An 18,206-nucleotide genomic window follows, 5' to 3' on the forward strand; every position below is an offset into this window, starting at 1 on the left:
TCTAATTTTTATGTTATCTAATACTCTTATATGACCAAATATCTGCACAACTAATGACCTTCCCACCAGCCAGTACTATGTATTTAATTGCTAATTGGCAAGTGTTAGCATGCTAAAATGCTAAACTAAGATGCAGTATGTGGTACACATTCCTGCTAAACATCTGCATTTTAACATTTCAGTGTATGTATATTAGGCTGCTGATGTTAACATTGAGCTCAAAGTACTGCTGTGCTTGAGTACAGCCTCACAGAGCCTTTTACTGTGGATGTAACTTGTAGTCTCATTATCCTATACAGGAGCATAAACCCTCCATTGTACTAATAGGAATGACACAGAGGCAACCCTCTCTAGACTTGACGGATGCCTACATAGCTTTTTTTGTGAACTACACAATCAATATGGGCCTGAATTTTGTTAATCCCATGGTTGAATAAGTGAAGATACATTATGTGATATGTTAGATCACACACACATATATATGTGTGTGTGTCTGTGTGTATGATACATCGCATCATGTATCTTCAATAATTCAATCAATAATCAGCAATGCTGTACTGATTTCAAGACTTTCAAGGACTCACAAAGGTCAGGCCCATATTGTTTGTGTAGTTCACAATAAAGATAGTTCAGTATAGTCCTTCCTGTAAGGTATAGCCTTCTCATATAATTATTGTTTGGATCACACCTTAACATGGCAGACATAACACTCAATTTAACCAATTAGGACATTAGGAGTTTATCATGGTTAAAATTTTCGAAAGAAACTAATTATGGTTACCATAAAACTTATATCTAAAAAGCGTGCCACAGACACTGAACCCAAGTCAACTTCCCACTCATAGGATTAGTTCTTCGCACTGGTTGGCTCTAGTTTGGACTGGATATGTTAAAAGGTTCAGATCTGTAACAAATGGATGGTGAAGGTATGTCTGGATGAGTGCAGGTTTTTATACACAGCCACAACCACTCCCACCTCTCAGGTGTAGCCAGGTGCTCTAGTCTTCAGAGCAATTGCCTATTTTCCTTTCTGGAAGAGGGAATGCAGACATAGTGTGGTTATGGAGAGGGGTGGGTCGTCATAACACGCATCAAACTCCCACTCACATCAGAGTGAGGCAAGCGTCTTCTGTAGCCTCCAACAGGAAAGAACTGGCACCATCCAACATATTTGGCCTTTTCTCTAAACTCAGTGCGCATGTAGTGTGAATCTGATGACCAGGTGCCACTAGTTATATATTTATCTATGTGACGTTGCAGAGAAATCATTGTAGTTTGGTGAGAAAAGGGTACTATTGGCTGTGCACTGTCCACCCATCATTGTGACTTTTTAGAAAAAGCCCGTAAGCAAATCTGCCACTAAGTGTCAAACAGCAAAGAGAGAAGGATAGTGTGCCCTCTGTACCTACTCAACATGTACAAAGTAGTGTCCTCCCTAAGTTTCCGCTCCGCAGGTCTCACAGGACAGTTCTGCTGTTCACCTGGTTTGGCCAACTTTCACGTGGGAAATGGTAAGTTACCATGGCGACGATAATGAATTTTATCAGATAATCCACAAAGTTGACTATTTTTGTCTGAGTAAAACCCAGGAACCAGAAATAAACATAGGTTTATTTGTATCATTGCAGGCTACTGTAGAAATTTGTGGACCACACAGTAATATATTCACTGCTTTTCATAAATAGACTTTCTCTGAAGCAAGGCCTGATATGGTCACATCAAAATCAAGGCACCTGCATCAAAGAAAATGACAGCAGAGAAAGTTATAATCCTGCACACATTGCAGTAAAATACTTTTAGCTATATTATCTAATTAGAAATGTGAGTAATCACATGGAGGAAGCATGGCAAGGCAAGGCAAAATTTGTGTATAGTACTTTATCATACACAGAGGTCATTCAATGTGCAGAAATAGTAGTATAAAAAAAGATCATGTGTTTAACAGAAATTACAGAAGCATAAAAAAGAAGTAAAAAGCATAATATGAAAACAGTATAAAAACAAAGATTATAAAATAGATATTTAAAATATCTAAAAATATGTAATTAACGTGCAAGATAGTGAGGATTAAGAACATTTTTAGACCTGTACATAATAACTGCTTTTCCTTGGTCATATTAAATGTTTTTCCAGGGGGTAACAGCATTAAATTCTATTCATATAAACTGTATATTTGTCAGTCAGACCAGTTGTTACTGACATTTTCCAGTCATGGGTAGACTGGGAAAAACAGGAAGCATAGTTTTTCTTGTGCTGCACAATGTAAAGTTAACGTGGTTTACCATCAACCCGGTTCTAATCGGATTAAATATTGACCAGATCATTCAGAATGTCCTGAAAACCAGAACAGTGAACGAGTGTTTACATTCTGTAGATAATAAGTACCCTGGTTCCACATCTCTGACTTGCTGCCACATTCAATCGTGTTCAATCGTAACCATTTCACAGGTGCAGTATGTCAGAAATCGGCCCTCAAATACCGTCCCACAGACCACCCAGAGATGCCCCCATGCAATTTCAAACCAATGGAATACAAGGTACGAGTGTTAAAGCATCCAGACAGTGTCTACTCTGCACCGTTGTGTTTGTTTTCTGTCAGGCATTAGTAAAAAAAAAAAAAAAAAAAAAAAGTGAAATGTGGTGCACTAAAATATTCAACTTAACCTGGAAGGTGCTGCATATGTGACCTTACTCTAAATTTAACTGGAAAAAAATGTTTCAGCAATAGTAGCCTACACTTCACATACTACAATATGTGGGTCGTAATTAAAAGAACACTGTAGCTTTTGACCACTTCATTATTTGGTTGTGTGAAAGGAAGGACAAGACTGCAATGCCATTAAAACGTGCAGGTTTTAAATAACCAGCAAAGTCAGTAGATGTTGACGAACTACAACAGCTGGCAAGCTAATGAATAACATGCTAGCCAGCTGACAATATGCTAGTGTAAGGCAATTAAGATCACAACAGCTTTCTGAGTTAGCCAGCTGGCTCCTTGTCCACGTAGTTTATTCAAGAGACATATTTGTGCGGTCTACTCCTGTCTCCTAACTCTCTAATATTCATGCCTGTTTTGTGGAGCAGCTTGCACCCCTGCAGGGAGCTTCCTCCATTTTGGTGTTAGTTCACCTCAGTGCCAGCAAATCATCTGATTGTTGCAGTTCCATCAAAACAAATTGCTTTTACCAAAAATGTTGTCATTTTAAATGATGGCGTGACCTGGCCTCCAAAAAATAAAATTGACCTGAAGAAGAAAAACTGTGCTGTCGAGACATTTCATCAAGAACCAAAAACACACACATCTCTTCCTCTACTGTAACTTCTACCTTTGCTGTATTTCTATTCAGGGTATGTCCAAAGAGCGGATGATGGAGATCCGCAAACTGAACTGCAACCCCATGACCATGAAGATTACCTACTATAAGAAACCAGTGTTCATCCACCAGGGACACATGCAGTGGCTGTGGGATGTGGATGGCAAGCGATATCTGGATCTGTTTGCCGGTGTGGCTACTGTTGGTGTGGGCCATTGCCACCCGTACGGTCTTTTTTTTTCTTTCCTGTGTCACATGGTGATAGTATGTTTTACTGAGATAAAAAAATAAAATGTCTTCACATCTGTGTGTAGGAAAGTGACAGCAGCTGTAGAGCAGCAGTTGAAGAGACTGTGGCATACTACTAACATCTACATCTATCCTTCTATCCATGAGTATTGTGAGAAACTAGCTTCGTACTTACCGGATCCCCTAAAGGTACAGAAAGGTTTTTTTTTTATTTTGTTCACCTGGAGCCTGAATCAATATGTAGGCTAAAATTAAAATGTCTGCTGCTCTGTGTGTCCCTGTGCAGGTGGTATATCTGACCAACAGCGGCTCAGAAGCCAATGACCTGGCTATGTTGATGGCTCGACTCCACACAGGCAACTATGATATCATAACTTTCAGGTACAAGTCTTTTTATGAACCATCAGTGTGCTTCATAATTATGTAAAAACTTAGAGAAAATGTAAAATGTAATATAAATAAATTCTTGACATTTCATAAGACTTGACACATTACACATGACACATGAAAGACTAAAATTCACAGGCAGTGTTTACATTTTTTCTCAGCCAGGTAAGTGTTTTTTCATTGGTCTGTGGTAAGAGATGATGTTCTTATCAATAATTGATGGTAACATCTGTGACATGGCTTTAATATAATAAAACCATGATAAAACAGTGGATTTTTTTCCTGGCCTGCTTTTTTTTTTATTGGGAGGCACAAAGCTTGAGTAAACAGAATAGATAAACAGAAGAAGGTTCCTGAGTCCATCATAAATATCTTTATTGACGTCGGGATGTCGTTGTTAACATTTTATAGTATTCTCCTGATTCATTCCGTATACCAAAGCTTGATAGCTTGATTGATAAGCATACTCTTTGATCTAAAGGCTGAAAAAGTTTCTAGTTGATCTCTCTCTCTCTCTCTCTCTCTCTCTCTCTCTCTCTCTCTCCCTCTCTTCCTCCCTCTCCCAGTGGATCGTACCACGGTGGCAGCTCACAGACCATGGGCCTTACCTCCAACTCACCATATAAATATCCCATCGCCACTGGTTCAGGCTGCACAAATGTATGTATACATGAATGCACTGCCGTGTCATACCATAAGAAAGACATACAATCTAAAAGTGAAATCCACATGCACCACCAGCCATCCATACAACCATATAGGAGAAGCTCTACATTAATGCTAATTACTCAACATAAATCAACATTTAAAGTGTTATGATGCTTTCTTTGCGCCGTGTTAAATATGAGTGACTGCTGCTGTCAGGTTGACTCAGCTGATTACGTCTCTGCCCAATAAACAGACCATGTGTCCTGATGTGTTCAGAGGCCCGTGGGGAGGAAGCCACTGCAGGGACTCTCCTGTTCAGACCATCAGAGAGTGTAGCTGTTCCCAAGGTACACAAAACACATGCATCCATGGCTCAACAGACTCAGGTTAGCTCTCTCACCTCTGATATACAGGATACACACCACCATTATCGGTGAGACTAAGCATTAAAAAATCCCTTCTGCAACATTCATAGAACAAATTCAACCTCCACAAGAACCTGCCCGCACTTTTAGCATGAAGGTTTGACTGCTGAATGTTTGTACATTAGCTTGACTGTTACCACAAAAAACACAAGGTTATGCTGTAATATAATGTCAGTATATAGTATAATATAATAAAATAATATAATATAATAATATAATAAAAATTTCTATCATGGTTAGGATTGCAGCAGTATCTCGGTTTAGAAAAAGACTTTTTCTTTGATCCCACAGGTCATTGCATGGCAAATGATCAATACATTAAACAGCTCAAAGAGACATTTGCTACTAGTGTCCCAAGTCGAATCGCTGGTTTCTTTGCAGAGCCTGTTCAGGTACTTTTTTCTGTTGTGGAATATTGACTTGATTTGATTGATTGCACATCATCAATGTAAAAAATTGAATTTGTTGGGTAATTTTAACCGGAATCAGAAAAGTCAGAACAGAGCACTTTGTTATTTTTGTCATTTGCATTCATTGTTTTCTCATGTTCAGTGTGACTGCCCGTGTTATTTAAGATTTGACCATGAGGATGTGAATGTGTGCACAGGGAATGGGAGGAGCTGTGCAGTACCCCAAGAACTACCTGAAAGAGGCGTACAAACTAGTGAGAGAGAGAGGAGGGATCTGCATTGCTGATGAGGTTAGATGCACATAAAGTAGAAACATAAAAATGTTATACTCAAAAATGAAACACATGAAACAAAGCAAACACTGTGTAATACGATTCAGCACTACTGGTCATTAACGTTTATTTAGCCATAAATGCAATAGACAATATGAGAATGTGATAGAAATGTGGAATACTTTTAGGAAGTAACTTGGCAGAGCTATTTAGAATTTAATAATGTAAATAAACGTCATCTACGTCATCTACTTTGCGCCTGACAGGTGCAGACTGGATTTGGGCGAACGGGAACCCACTTCTGGGGTTTCCAAGGTCATGGTGTAATTCCTGATATGGTTACAATGGCGAAAGGCATTGGTAATGGATTCCCAATGGGAGCTGTTGTTACAACACCAGGTGAGATAATAGTGTAAGAGATAAAAGAGCAAAAAAAACACAAAAAACCTTTTTGGGAATCTGCAAATGTCTTTAACTAACAAATACAGAAAAAAAGAGAGGCTGAGTGGTCCAGTTTTTTCTTTATTATTTCCACTATTTAACAGTCTGGTCTGGTAAAATGTTTTCTGTGTGTATAAAAAAAACCCATTTTCAAATTGTGATAGCCATACTTTCACAGTTCAGTTATTAGCTGCTGGCCACTCACCGCTGTATCTAGTGCATTTTTGTAATACATGCACCAGAATAATCATGGGGTTGATCACTTCAGTTTATTGTACAGCACACTGGCTCTCCATCTTTTTATTCACATATTTGAAGTGAAGTGAAGTGAAGTGAAGTGAAGTGAAGTGAAGTGAAGTGAAGTGAAGTGAAGTGAAGCGAATGTATTTTTTTCTTTGGTTGTTAGTATTAGACAGTGTTTCCACAGGTGACTTAGAAGTAAAAGCAGTAGTTCATTGTCTCGAGGATAGCTGTGATGACAGTGATAGGGTCAAGCCTGCTCAGTCCCCAGTAACAATTACTATAGCAACCAAGGTCATAAAAATAATGACAGACCAAGGCGCTGGTCAAGAGAGTATACAGTGATAATACTGGTGCCCTTCAGCTCCAGAACACGTTTTCATTTTCATTGTTCAATAGGTGCTGTGGTCCCATGAACAATATCCTTAATTGGAAATGTTGTAAGTTTTGTATGAGTTTTGCATGAGTTTAAATACGCTCTGTGAGGAATGTGACCTTTAGATGTGGGTGGCGTTACAGTGTTAACTTCTATTGTGTCTGGACCTCAATGTTTCAAGGAGGAAGGTGATGAGCAATACAAGCCTAGCGTAAGATAACGAGATGTGTTACTGTCTTACTTACACAGTAAGACATCTAGGTCTCCTGCAACTTCTTCCATCACACCAGTGCGCAAGATTTCCATCACACCTGATTTCAAGTTCATTTGTCATTTGAACCAATCTTGTTTTTCATAAAGCCAGAATCTCAATCAAAATCAGGATCTCAAATGGGAGCTAAACATCAGCTCCCTCATCAAAAAAGCTCAGCAGAGGATGTATTTCCTGAGGCAATTGAAGAAGTTCAACCTGCCAAGGACTATGATGGTGAACTTCTACACCTCCATCATTGAGTCCATCCTCACCTCCTCCATCACCATCTGGTACGCTGCTGTCACAGAGAGGGACAATAACAGACTGCAGCGTATCATCCACTCTGCTGAGAAGGTGATTGGCTGCAATCTTCCGTCCCTCCAGGACCTGTACGCCTCAAGGACTCTGAGGCGTGCAGGGAAGATTGTAGCTGACTCCTCCCACCCTGGACACAAACTCTTTGTGTCACTCCCCTCTGGCAGGAGGCTGCGGTCCTTCAGGACCAAAACCTCTCGCCACAAAAATAGCTTCTTCCCATCTGCTATTAGCCTCATCAACAAGGCTAGAGAGCCCCACTGTTGCTGATCAATTGCACCAATCACCAGAAAAAAATCCTTGTATGTGAAAACATACTTGGCAATAAAACTGATTCTGATTCTGATTCTGATTCTGATTCTGATTCTGATTCTGATTCTGATTATAAAAACCAATTAAAAAACAAAAGCAGCAAGATAAAAACATAAAAGACATCAAAACAAGCACAGGTTTCTCTTTGTGTTATGAAGTTCCTAATAATCAACCTTTAGATGTGGGCCACTAACAATGATTTCAAACACAGACCCCGTAGTTTTCTATGTCATGTCCTTCTAAAATCCCACTGCGTGACATTTATGTAAAAGTTCATAATCCGACATGAAAACACTTCACAACATGAAATCATTTGTAAATCATAGTTTGAGTTTTTTTCACAGATTAGATTTTTTTGGCTGTTGTCTTCATTTAAAGCAGCAGTGAGTGGAGGTGTGAGCTTGTTTATTCATGTGCCCTCCAGAAATTGCGGCCTCCCTTGTCAAGGCGTCCCACTTCAACACCTTTGGTGGAAATGCCATGGCTTGTGCGGTTGCTTCATCGGTGCTCGATGTAAGGATACATCTTCTCTTTCTACATCAGTCCTATTCATCAGCACAGGAGAGCTCAGTTTGTTCCAGATCCAGTTGACTTCTCCTTATTTTTAATGTGACTGCAGTGGAAAACTAAAGCTACATAGTTACTGAAGCCCGCTGAAAAATAACTAAAACATGACTCACTCTTTTACTTTGACAGACCATCACAGAGGACGGCACGCAGCAGAACAGTCTTGATGTGGGCACCTATCTGATGACAGAGCTGGCAAAACTCAGAGACAAGTATGAGATTATCGGTGACGTCCGTGGAAAAGGCCTACAGATCGGTGTGGAGATGGTCAAAGACAAGGTATTGAGTTTGTAGCGGTGGTGACACTCACCTTTCCTCACATGCTTGTACAATGTGCGTCTGTGCTGTGTCTGCGGGGGGGTGGGGGGGGTGGGGTGGGGTGTGGGGGGTGGGTGGGGGGCATGGTTCAGCAGCGCCCCAGTTAACCATTAGCCGGAGCAGCAGTGACCATCTCTAATTGTGAACAGAACAATCTCAGCTGCACTGCATGTGCTGCTGATGGAAATTATGATGCTTCTTTTAAATCAGTCAGATACTGTGTTTGAAAAGGGACCTAACAGAACTGGAATTATTATTTTTTTTCTTTTTTTGCAGCACGTAACACTTACATGAAGCTTGAAATGTTCAATTACAAGTCAAAAGGATGAACTCATTAGAGTTTGGTGGCCAAAGGTCAAGGATCAAGGTCACTGTGACCTCACAAAACACTTTCTTTTAGCCATTACTCAAGATTTCACACAGATGGTTGATATTTTATATGACTATGGACAACAGGGATGTAATCTGAAACTATTCTGAGTCGTTGAGGCATACAACTGCGAGGTGGTAATTCTAGTTACGTTTCTAATTTTTGACCTCTCTTCCTCTCTTGCAGCTTTCTTGTGGTTTGTGAGATTTGGCCTTGCATATTACCCTTGTATTAATAGTCATTAAGGCAGCAGCACTCTGGCTTCTCTAACTATATAATTTAGCTTGCTCTCTTGAATTACCTGCTTTTAACCACTCAGGTATTATCACCCTGGAAATTTTAGATGTAGTTGACTAATGGTGGAAATCTTTTCCTTGCAAACATTTACACACACTTGACTGTGCCAATGTCAGTCTGTGCTCCTTGGTTGTGTACACATCCAGATAAATAGCTTATCAGGCCATTTAGCAGTGGCTAGGGCCTTGGACACAGGCAGGTGACTTGAGTATTGTGTCTATACCATGTCCAACCTTGTCTATTCCTTCCCCTCTTCTCTGTCATCCACAGGCCAGCAGAGACCCACTGTCTCCACAGGCAGTACTTGAGATCTTTGAGGACATAAAGGACATGGGAGTCTTGATAGGGAAAGGAGGAGTATACGGACAGGTAACAGCACTCACCTTGAAGTAGCCTGTCCCCCTGTCTTCACAGGGCCACCAGCATGTGGTATAAATACTGCAACAGTGGGGGGGACAGCAGGATTTTAAAAATAATTAAGAATTAATTTGTATTGTTGAGAAAAAAGTCACAATATGGAATTTTTCCTCTTCCAAATGTTGGTTTTAAGGATAGAGAGTGATCATGGGCTATATAACTTGTCTATATATACTATATAACACTTGGCCTGACTTGAACTAATTTCAGAATAAATTTATAATTTTATGAGAAAAAGTCAGAATTTTGCAAGAAAAAAGTTAGTGGTACTATTTAATATTTCATGAATCCGTTTGTTATTGTGATTATTTTAATACAGTCTGTCAGATTTCAGGTTAAATGAGGGATGTCAAAGTCCTTAACTTAAACCACCTTATTCATCATTATTATTTACATGGATTTACTTCACCATTTACCAGTCCTCAAATATTCACCTTTTTTTTTTAAATACAATTTTGAAACATATGTGCCTGAAATATTTGAAGTGTGTGCTGTGCACTTGGTACGTGACTCAGAATAAAGCAGCTAAGCTGATTACACACAACTTCCTCATGACCTCTCTGGCGCGCCATAATCTCCCCTCCTATCTTCTGTTTTCTCACCACTTCAGACCTTCCGCATCCAACCCCCCATGTGTATCACAAAGGAGGATGTAGATTTCTTCATGGCAGTGTTTAACAAGGCTGTCCACAGCTACATGGAAAGAAAATGAGCATGTCACGGGAGTAACTCGATGCCAAGGATCAAACCTGGAGGTCCTCTCATCAATGTGTACTGCTTTTTTGTAAATCTTTCAAAATGTTAAACATTTAATTGGTAATAATTTTGCTCTCTTGTGGAAAACTGTTTCCTTCTCTAAAAAAGTAACATTTAACACTTAATAATAATCTGCATGTTATAAATACCAATACATCTGTACAGCAGTCAGCTCCACTTTACAGCTTTTTGCCTTTCTGTAGTGAAGACTCATTATTATTCAATACACTAAGCAAACATCACTTCTCTGGGATGAGGAACACAAATTGATTATTCTATAGTCAGTCTGCAGCTGGACGCTCTGTTATTAATTATATGTATATATATATGTGCTTTTAAATATTTGCTTAAATGTAAAATTTCTCTTTCCAATAAAAAACAGCATATAAAATGTACAAGTGCATGTTCTGTAGAGACATATCCGACAAACAGTAGTTTATTGTTTAATGTGGTTATCAGAGGCATTAATGAGAATCATTCCAGAGCTGTTGTATAAATACCAACGTGCAGCATCACCTTTATTTTTATGATGCAGTAATACCACTACAGAGTTCTTCATGACAAATAAAGATGAGTCTTAAAACAGGAAAATATTTGATAATGGGGATGAATGTGTATCTGCTCTCAGATCAGCCAATCCGGTCCATTAAAGTCCACTTTCAGAGGCTTCCTCCAGAGAGACTTCTCAGAGTGCTGTTTCCAGTGTCCTTACTGAATCAAACTCTTTAAGGTTCATCATCTGCCCCAGAGGAAGATGTGTTATCTGTTCTTCTTCTTGTCTTTTTTGCTCTTGCTTATGGAGCTGTGAGACGCGGTTGAGGACAGTGCGCTGGCGTGGCCGCTGGTCTTCAGATGGTCAAACAACTTGTTTCTTGTGGGGAACTCGTTGTTACAGGTCACACAGCGGAGGTTTACTTCCTTCTGGAGGTGGAAATGAGGACATGTGATTTAGTAATGTAATAAGTGCCTGGGAAAAAACCCCAACACCTGCTGTTAAACTCACAAGTGTGGACGGATGTGTAGGCAGAAGAGATTTTCAATAATAAAAACCAATTAAACTGATACTGAAAAATACAGATCGCTCTAAAACTCTGGTTTTTACTATACAAACCTCAGGAAACTGTTCTCCTCCCGTGTTTGACTTGACATTCTTCGGTTTGTCTTTTCCTCCTCCCTTCTTTCCCTTCGTCTTCCCAGAGCTGCTGAGGCAACATTTCATGGACACATAAATAAAAAACCACAAAATAACAACAATGTCTCCAACAGTAGAGTCAGTACTCCGCACTCCTGCTCAAAACCGTCACTGACTCATCCACTGTTTTGAATGTTATTTCAAAATCTAAATGAGACCATTTGAATTTTATTCAAATGTAGTGTGGTCAAAATCATCTTTGTTTATCTGGATACAGGAACCTAATCTGGAGCAAACAGGAACTGCAGGAACAGAAGCCAACTGGTATTCACAAGTCTGATGAATGGGGCCTAATTTGAAGCTTCAATGCAAAGTTAGACAGCTAGACACTTTCCTCAGGAGCAAGGAGACCAACACTGAGCTAAAAAGAGGACTAACATTCATCGGAAGGTCAAAAATAATGATTGCTAAATTAGCTCTGTGTCCTCTGTGTTCAATGCGATCATGTCAGATGTTGTGTTTTCAGGTTCTTCTGCTGCCCCAAAGTGGCCAAAATAAGGAATCGATGCAACCTTAAACATTAAGTACAATTGCAGCAAACTGTCCTTTTCTTCTGTCTCTGAGCAGTGTGTATAATTTGTGGTGTATAATTAGACACTTTTGCCCCATAGCATAAGAGAGACAGTAGTTTCAGCCAAGAAACAAGAGCGGACCCGAGTTTGGTCTAATAAGGCTTAATTTGCAGCATCACTTAAACCAAAATTGTCACTTGTAAGCAAAACCAGAGAACCACCACGAAGAACAGAAAATGGAGGTGGAGACCTCAAAAACCCGGGCTCACCTCTTGACTTCTGTGGGAGGGAGATCATCCTGCTTCTCAGGCTCTGTAGGGTCTGCTGACTTCTCAGGGGCATCTTCCTCGAAGGTGGTCGGCGTTGGTTTCTCCTCCTCCTCCTTCTCTGGAGCAGTCTGCTATAGAGGAGAGCATGAATAGAGAATAGAGAAGGCTTTTAAGAAAGTTTCACTTCACAGGCATTTAGAGTCCACCAAACCAAGCACAGTCGCCAAAAGAAAGAAGAGTCCACACTCACATGTGCTACTTCCTTCTGTTTCTTTTTCCTCTTTTGTTTTTTGGACAACCTGTATAGGGGGACAGACAAATGTTAGTTAAGTCTAAAAAGTTAATTCGTTTCTTGTCTTTGGTCATATCCAACATGAGCTACATACTTTTGCCTTGGCTTTTCCTCCTCCTCCTCAAAGTCTTCCTCCTCCTCCTCCTCCTCTTCCTGCTCATTTTCCTCTTTTTTTTCCTGCTTTCCGTTGAGGTTCAAACCAAGTGAATCCTCTTCCTCCTTCAGCTGTTGCCGTAGCAATGCCACCATCTCCCGGTGCTTTTTGGATTTTTCATGGTTTTTCATACTGCAGTAAAGAAAGGAAAGCAATGATAAGAGATGTGAAGTGCAGTAAGAGCACAGATTTAACACAGTGTGAAGTGCATATATGCTCTTTATAGGATCATTAAAAATAATTACTGACAGTCCTTCAAGGAAAAGTTAAATAAGCTGAAAGAATTACACCCATAACAATGAATCTTTTCATACTGTATCTACCATTTGTCTGAGTGTGTGGTGCCACTGAGTAATGAGTAAAAAAAAAGTCAAATCCATCTGAGATACTGAAAAAAAAAAAGGCAACGGCTCGTCTTGTAATTCAAGTTTTTCTCCTTTGTTCAGATCTATTGTACGGAACAAAAGTCCCTTCACCGCCCACAGCAAAAAGGGGAAACACTTAAAGTCCACACCGGCTGCAATCATGGAGTGGCACAAATAAAATGACCAAAGGTTTTAGGGAAGTCTGTTTACTGCTTCATCTTTCCTATAATTTACATCAGGGCATCATTTTTCACCACATCACACTGACTGTTATATCATCCTCCCTGGCTGATCAGTGTGCCTTCTGACGCCACGCTGAAATCAGTGAGAGTGAATACATTTGAGGCTGGGAGCACAGCATCACTGCATTTCAAGTCTTTAAACTTTAGCCTCTGTTCTGAAAAAAAAAAAAAAAAACCCCAAAAAAAGCTAAAATCACTCATAGCTTCGCGGGGTGAATTAGCATGCAACGTGGGGGGATACTCACGCTTTATCTGATTTGAAGGATTTGTCACAGGCTGGGCAGTACAGGTCATCATAGTAGTCGATTGTCAGCTCATCTCCATCGGGCAGGTCTGCGTCTGTGACATAAACACACAAACATCACTTTGCCATCAACATCAATGGCTTGGCCTGACGGTGTATGTCAAGTCCTACCTGCTTGAGATACATAAATTCAAAAATAAAATATAAGCTCACATAGAAACTACAGCTCACTATGAATAACCACGGAATAATAAAATATTGTTGCTGTGAAGACAGAAGTTTAAATAAAGCTCAAGTCTCTCACGCGGCATCTCACTGACCTCCTCCCTCTTCACTGTTCTTCTCCCGTGTGTCCATATCCTGCTCTTCCTCCTCACTCTCTGACGCATCTCCAAACTCCTCTCCGTACTGAGCCTCTATCTGCTGGAGCTCCTTCTCGAGTTCAGACATGGCCGCCCAGCTCTGCTCTTTGTACTCCTCTGCCAGTCTTACATGGACATCCAAAACGGTATTGTGAGTATGAAGAAAATAAATACAGGAAAATAAATGTCACATTTACCCATCTATCTGTCCACCACTCACTTGGCCTGGCTGAGCTTCTGCTTTCGCCGCAGCTCCTCCACCTTCTTGATCTTCTCAGCATTCTGCTCCTCCACCAGCTTCCTGTGGGCCTGCACGCGTCGGTCACGCTTGCGAACAAAAGCCACCAGTTGTCGCACCAGCTCGTTGCGCTCCTTTCGTGCCTTGTCTCTGGTCTTCTTGTTCTCCTTCTCCATGGCCCTTTTTTCCCAGCGGTTGGAGGCCTGCCTTGTATCATACTCCTCCTTCCAGGCAAAGTTTTTACGAGTGCAGAAGCTCTGCCAGTAGCCGTAAAACACATGCACTACCTGTGATATGGAAACAGAGGCTGTTTAAGTAGCTAGGAGAGATCCTTCTTTAGTGGTTCACTATTAATATTTTAGTCTTGCTACTTTCTAAGTTTTTGTTCTTACAAAAACTTGCTCACTAATTTATTCATGTAATTGAATGGTATAAAAAACTCTTACATCATGAAATAGAGGAAAAAACTCAAGGCACGTGTCTTAATTGTGGAGCTGGCTTACGGTATCATAATCACTCTGAGAGTCTCCAAAGGGAGGAAACTCCTCCTCGTCTTCCTCATCCTCCACCCTGCTGTGCTCCATCTCCTCTTTAACAATGGACTCAAAGAGATTCCTGTAAACTGTGTAAAAACCCTAGAGAGAGAGAGAGTGGTTAAAAGAGAGGGAATACTAAATGAGTGAGATGCACGCAGAAATTCTGTCTGCACAATCCTGAAGGATGAAGCAGCCACCACCACCCTGAACACAAAGTGGTGCAATTCAAGTTCGGAACAGTGGTTCTGTCCAACTGGCTGTGTGTTCATGTATACTGAAAAGAAGACTGGAGGATTTTACCCACAGTCCTGCAGCTGCCGTAAATGTTATTACCTTTTATCAGTCTTTTGATAATCTCATTACTCCCTCCTCGGTGGGAAGAAAAATTATGTGAACCCTTTGGAACAACCTGGTTTTCTGCATTAATTCCTAAAATGTGATGAGTCCCAAGTGTAGACAAACATGATGTGCTTAAGCTAACACAGTGCTGGTGGGAAAAAGTAAGTGAACCCTTAGATTTAATAACTGTTCGAGCCTCCTCTGGCACCAATAAATTCAAACCAGCACTTCCAGTAACTCATGATCATGGAGACAACTGGGAGGTAATTCCAATGGCTTCACTTATTTTTTCTTGCCAATGTATTTGTACACTTGTCCAACAAGTATGGACAGTCAGTCTGCCATTTAGTTGTGTGGTGCCATAACCGCTGGGCTACTTTGACTTTAAAAATCAGAAGATATCCTATCAAATGGTGTGGTATATGTTTTGAGTTTAAAATTCCATTTCTAGGTCAGTCATACTTATCTCATCCCTGAACTTAGAGTGGGTAAACCCATGTGGCTTCACATTTAAGCAATTGCAGGGGTATTTCATAAAAGAAATCTTTTGGGGAAAAACTTATTAATTTCACTAACTGTGATGCTTTGTAGAGCTTTAAAACTTGTGTGTCCCAAAACTTTAACTGTTTTTCTTTTCCTGACCAAATATCATGTGGTACCATAACTCATTTATCCTCCATGGGAAGTTTGAAAGAAGTCTTTTGGCAGACTGACATCGTGCTTCTGTTGACATTTTCCTGGTCTGAAGAAGAGGGCTGAAAATTTCTTAAAAGACATGGTTGAAGGTTTGATGCAACTGTGCGTACTTTGCACGATCCTCACACACGAGCATCAACACTGACCTTCTCATCATCTCCATAGCCAGAATAACAGGTGACTGTGAAGTACTGCAGCAGGTCGATGCTGTCATCTTCATAGTCTCCACTCAGTCCTCCTTTCAGCAGAGCATCCCTGTGGTTGTCATACCTGCCGAGACATACGTAACCCACAGTCTGCACATAAAACAGCATGGACCTATTGAGTCAATAAGAGCTCTGCAGTCAGAGTGCTGCTAAAGAGTGGTTATTTACGCAAACATGACTGAAATAAATGTGTACGCACCAAGCTCTCTCCTGTGGATCACTCAGGACATCATAAGCTGCCTGAATCAGCTTGAACTGCTCCGACGCCTCCTCAGCATTGTCCAAGTTTTTATCTGTAAATTTCAGAAGGTAGCAACAGCTGTTCTTAGATCGCATAACTTTTCTGAAAGCTTTATTCATAGCTTTGCAAGACTAAAAAATGAAAGTAGAATGAGAGCACCAACAGAAGGCAGTTTCTTTTCAATGTTAAAAGAGCAAGAAAGCGATAGATCTGGTTTCAAAGGCACATTTAGTGATCCAGCACAGCCATCCATAATCCACACCATTCTTAGCACCGTCTACTGTCACTTTTGGCAATATTATGAACACCTCTTAAATTTGAATTTAAGTAGTGAATTCAGGATTTCATTTAGGTTGAATATTGACGTTTGTACATCAGAGACACTCCTTGTTTTTACCACAGCTTACCTGGATGCCATTTCAATGCTAGTTTACGATATGCTTTCTTCAAATCATCGTCTCCTGCGTCTCGTTTCACACCTAATACTTCATAGTGACACTTCATTGTTAGATTAATGTGAATAGAAACCTGACACTATGATAAATCGCACAAAAATGTTGCTCAAGTTGTCCTAAACGAGGCTAACTTTAGCATGTAGCTAACTGCAGCATGCTAGCGACCGGGCAGCATCTGTTCTTTATCTCTAAAACAATCCAGACTCCTCAGGTGATAGCGACAATATTGTAATGGTTGGGCCTTACATATTCAAATCGGTGCGATGTTCTTTCTACAGACAAAACTGTTTCTAATAAGTTACTTCACGAAAGCTTGTTGAAACCATGAAACATGAACAAGAATTCGGTTGCCCAGTGCCGCTAAATCTCGCGAGAATTGTTCTTCTTCGCTTTATAATTTTGGCAGATTTTAGGCTATAACCGTGTACTGCTTCCCCCTACCGTTGTGAATCGCAAGCTCTACACGTTTTAAGTGTTTTTTTGTTTTTTTGTTTTTTTTTTTTGGACCCATCTACAATGTGGTCTGAATGTTTAAATGATGTTTTCAAGTTGGGAAAGAACAACAGAATGATTTGTGTGTTATTAGTTCAAATAGATTGTGCTTGTTCACGTTTTTTGAGACAAATGTATACATAAATGCAGATCATTTCAAAGGGTCCACGTCCTTTCTTGCCACTGTTGCCTACCTCTAACATCCCCTTGACGTGTCTGTAGATGTTTCTTTTTGATGTATTAAATGTGCTCATGAGATTCTAGTGGCAAATTACAGTGACTCGTCTTTCACTCCATAAATACTGCATGAAAACCATTATGTCACTTATAAATCAATATTTCTTCAATTACACCAGGTCAACTGAAAATTAATAGCCAAATACCATAACAATAAAATAATCAAAAATATTTGTCCCAGCCATTTGTAACTTGTTGCACAGGGAGTATTACAGACACTTCCTATCTGAATTCTTATCCCGCAATGCTCTCTAGTGGTGACACGGAAACTTGCAGTCATGGCTGTAGCTGCTATTGAGGACACCTGCGAACACTTACACACACATTTTTTGACGAGGTATGTTGACTGCTTTCAGGCCCACAGAGTCATACATAAATACACGTTTCAGCACTGCTTTAAAACTTATATTTTGTGAGTGATTACTTGATTATTTAAACGTTTGAGAAAAGTGTATCAAATATCAGATGGAGTTGGACATGAGTTCATTGGTTGTATTTTCATCATCAATAACTGGACAACCAGAGGGCTCAGATGGTGGTACACAAATCATCCCCCACCCTTGCTCTGCAAATCCTGGCTGGAGAGACGTCACTATAGGAGATACAAATAAAAAAATAATAATATAAAAAAATAAAAAATAAAAAAAAAATAAATAAATAAAAAAAAATGGTGGAATGATAAATAATTTTTGATCCTGAGAAAAACATAAAGTGCGTTTGCAGTAAGACTTTTCCATGTGGTTATCAGACAGACAGGATTATTGGGT

The 18,206-nt window shown here is 40.0% G+C and overlaps 2 protein-coding genes across 7 annotated transcripts; one reads left to right on the forward strand and one right to left on the reverse strand.

Annotated features, from left to right (window-relative positions):
• The first annotated feature begins 1,319 nt into the window (after positions 1 to 1,319).
• On the forward strand, positions 1,320 to 10,544 carry LOC139611384 (alanine--glyoxylate aminotransferase 2, mitochondrial-like). The gene is made up of 14 exons (XM_071466046.1): positions 1,320 to 1,511; positions 2,449 to 2,537; positions 3,348 to 3,538; positions 3,629 to 3,752; positions 3,850 to 3,944; positions 4,517 to 4,610; positions 4,852 to 4,945; positions 5,315 to 5,415; positions 5,631 to 5,723; positions 5,972 to 6,104; positions 8,067 to 8,155; positions 8,339 to 8,488; positions 9,465 to 9,563; positions 10,222 to 10,544. Exons 1-14 carry the CDS (start codon positions 1,415 to 1,417, stop codon positions 10,321 to 10,323), a joined length of 1,551 nt encoding a protein of 516 aa, XP_071322147.1. The 5' UTR covers positions 1,320 to 1,414; the 3' UTR covers positions 10,324 to 10,544.
• Positions 10,545 to 10,787: 243 nt separating this feature from the next.
• Positions 10,788 to 17,088, reverse strand: dnajc21 (DnaJ heat shock protein family (Hsp40) member C21). 6 transcript variants are annotated; one of them, XM_071466043.1, is made up of 12 exons: positions 16,663 to 17,088; positions 16,214 to 16,307; positions 15,955 to 16,078; positions 14,741 to 14,872; positions 14,220 to 14,524; positions 13,958 to 14,124; positions 13,639 to 13,732; positions 12,727 to 12,918; positions 12,591 to 12,639; positions 12,341 to 12,468; positions 11,479 to 11,569; positions 10,788 to 11,288 (listed from the first exon to the last, which is right to left on the reverse strand). In XM_071466043.1, exons 1-12 carry the CDS (start codon positions 16,757 to 16,759, stop codon positions 11,127 to 11,129), a joined length of 1,635 nt encoding a protein of 544 aa, XP_071322144.1. In that variant the 5' UTR covers positions 16,760 to 17,088; the 3' UTR covers positions 10,788 to 11,126. The 6 variants fall into 6 exon arrangements, with proteins under 6 accessions (XP_071322144.1, XP_071322142.1, XP_071322146.1 ...); XM_071466041.1 differs by having other exon boundaries at positions 12,341 to 12,471; XM_071466045.1 differs by having other exon boundaries at positions 10,977 to 11,288; positions 11,479 to 11,566.
• Between the last annotated feature and the right edge of the window lie 1,118 nt (positions 17,089 to 18,206).

Source organism: Trachinotus anak, unplaced genomic scaffold, assembly GCF_046630095.1.
Source record: "Trachinotus anak isolate AG129_WGS33_773 ecotype Australia unplaced genomic scaffold, CSIRO_AGI_Tana_v1 ptg000028l, whole genome shotgun sequence".
In the NCBI taxonomy this organism is placed as follows: domain Eukaryota; kingdom Metazoa; phylum Chordata; class Actinopteri; order Carangiformes; family Carangidae; genus Trachinotus; species Trachinotus anak.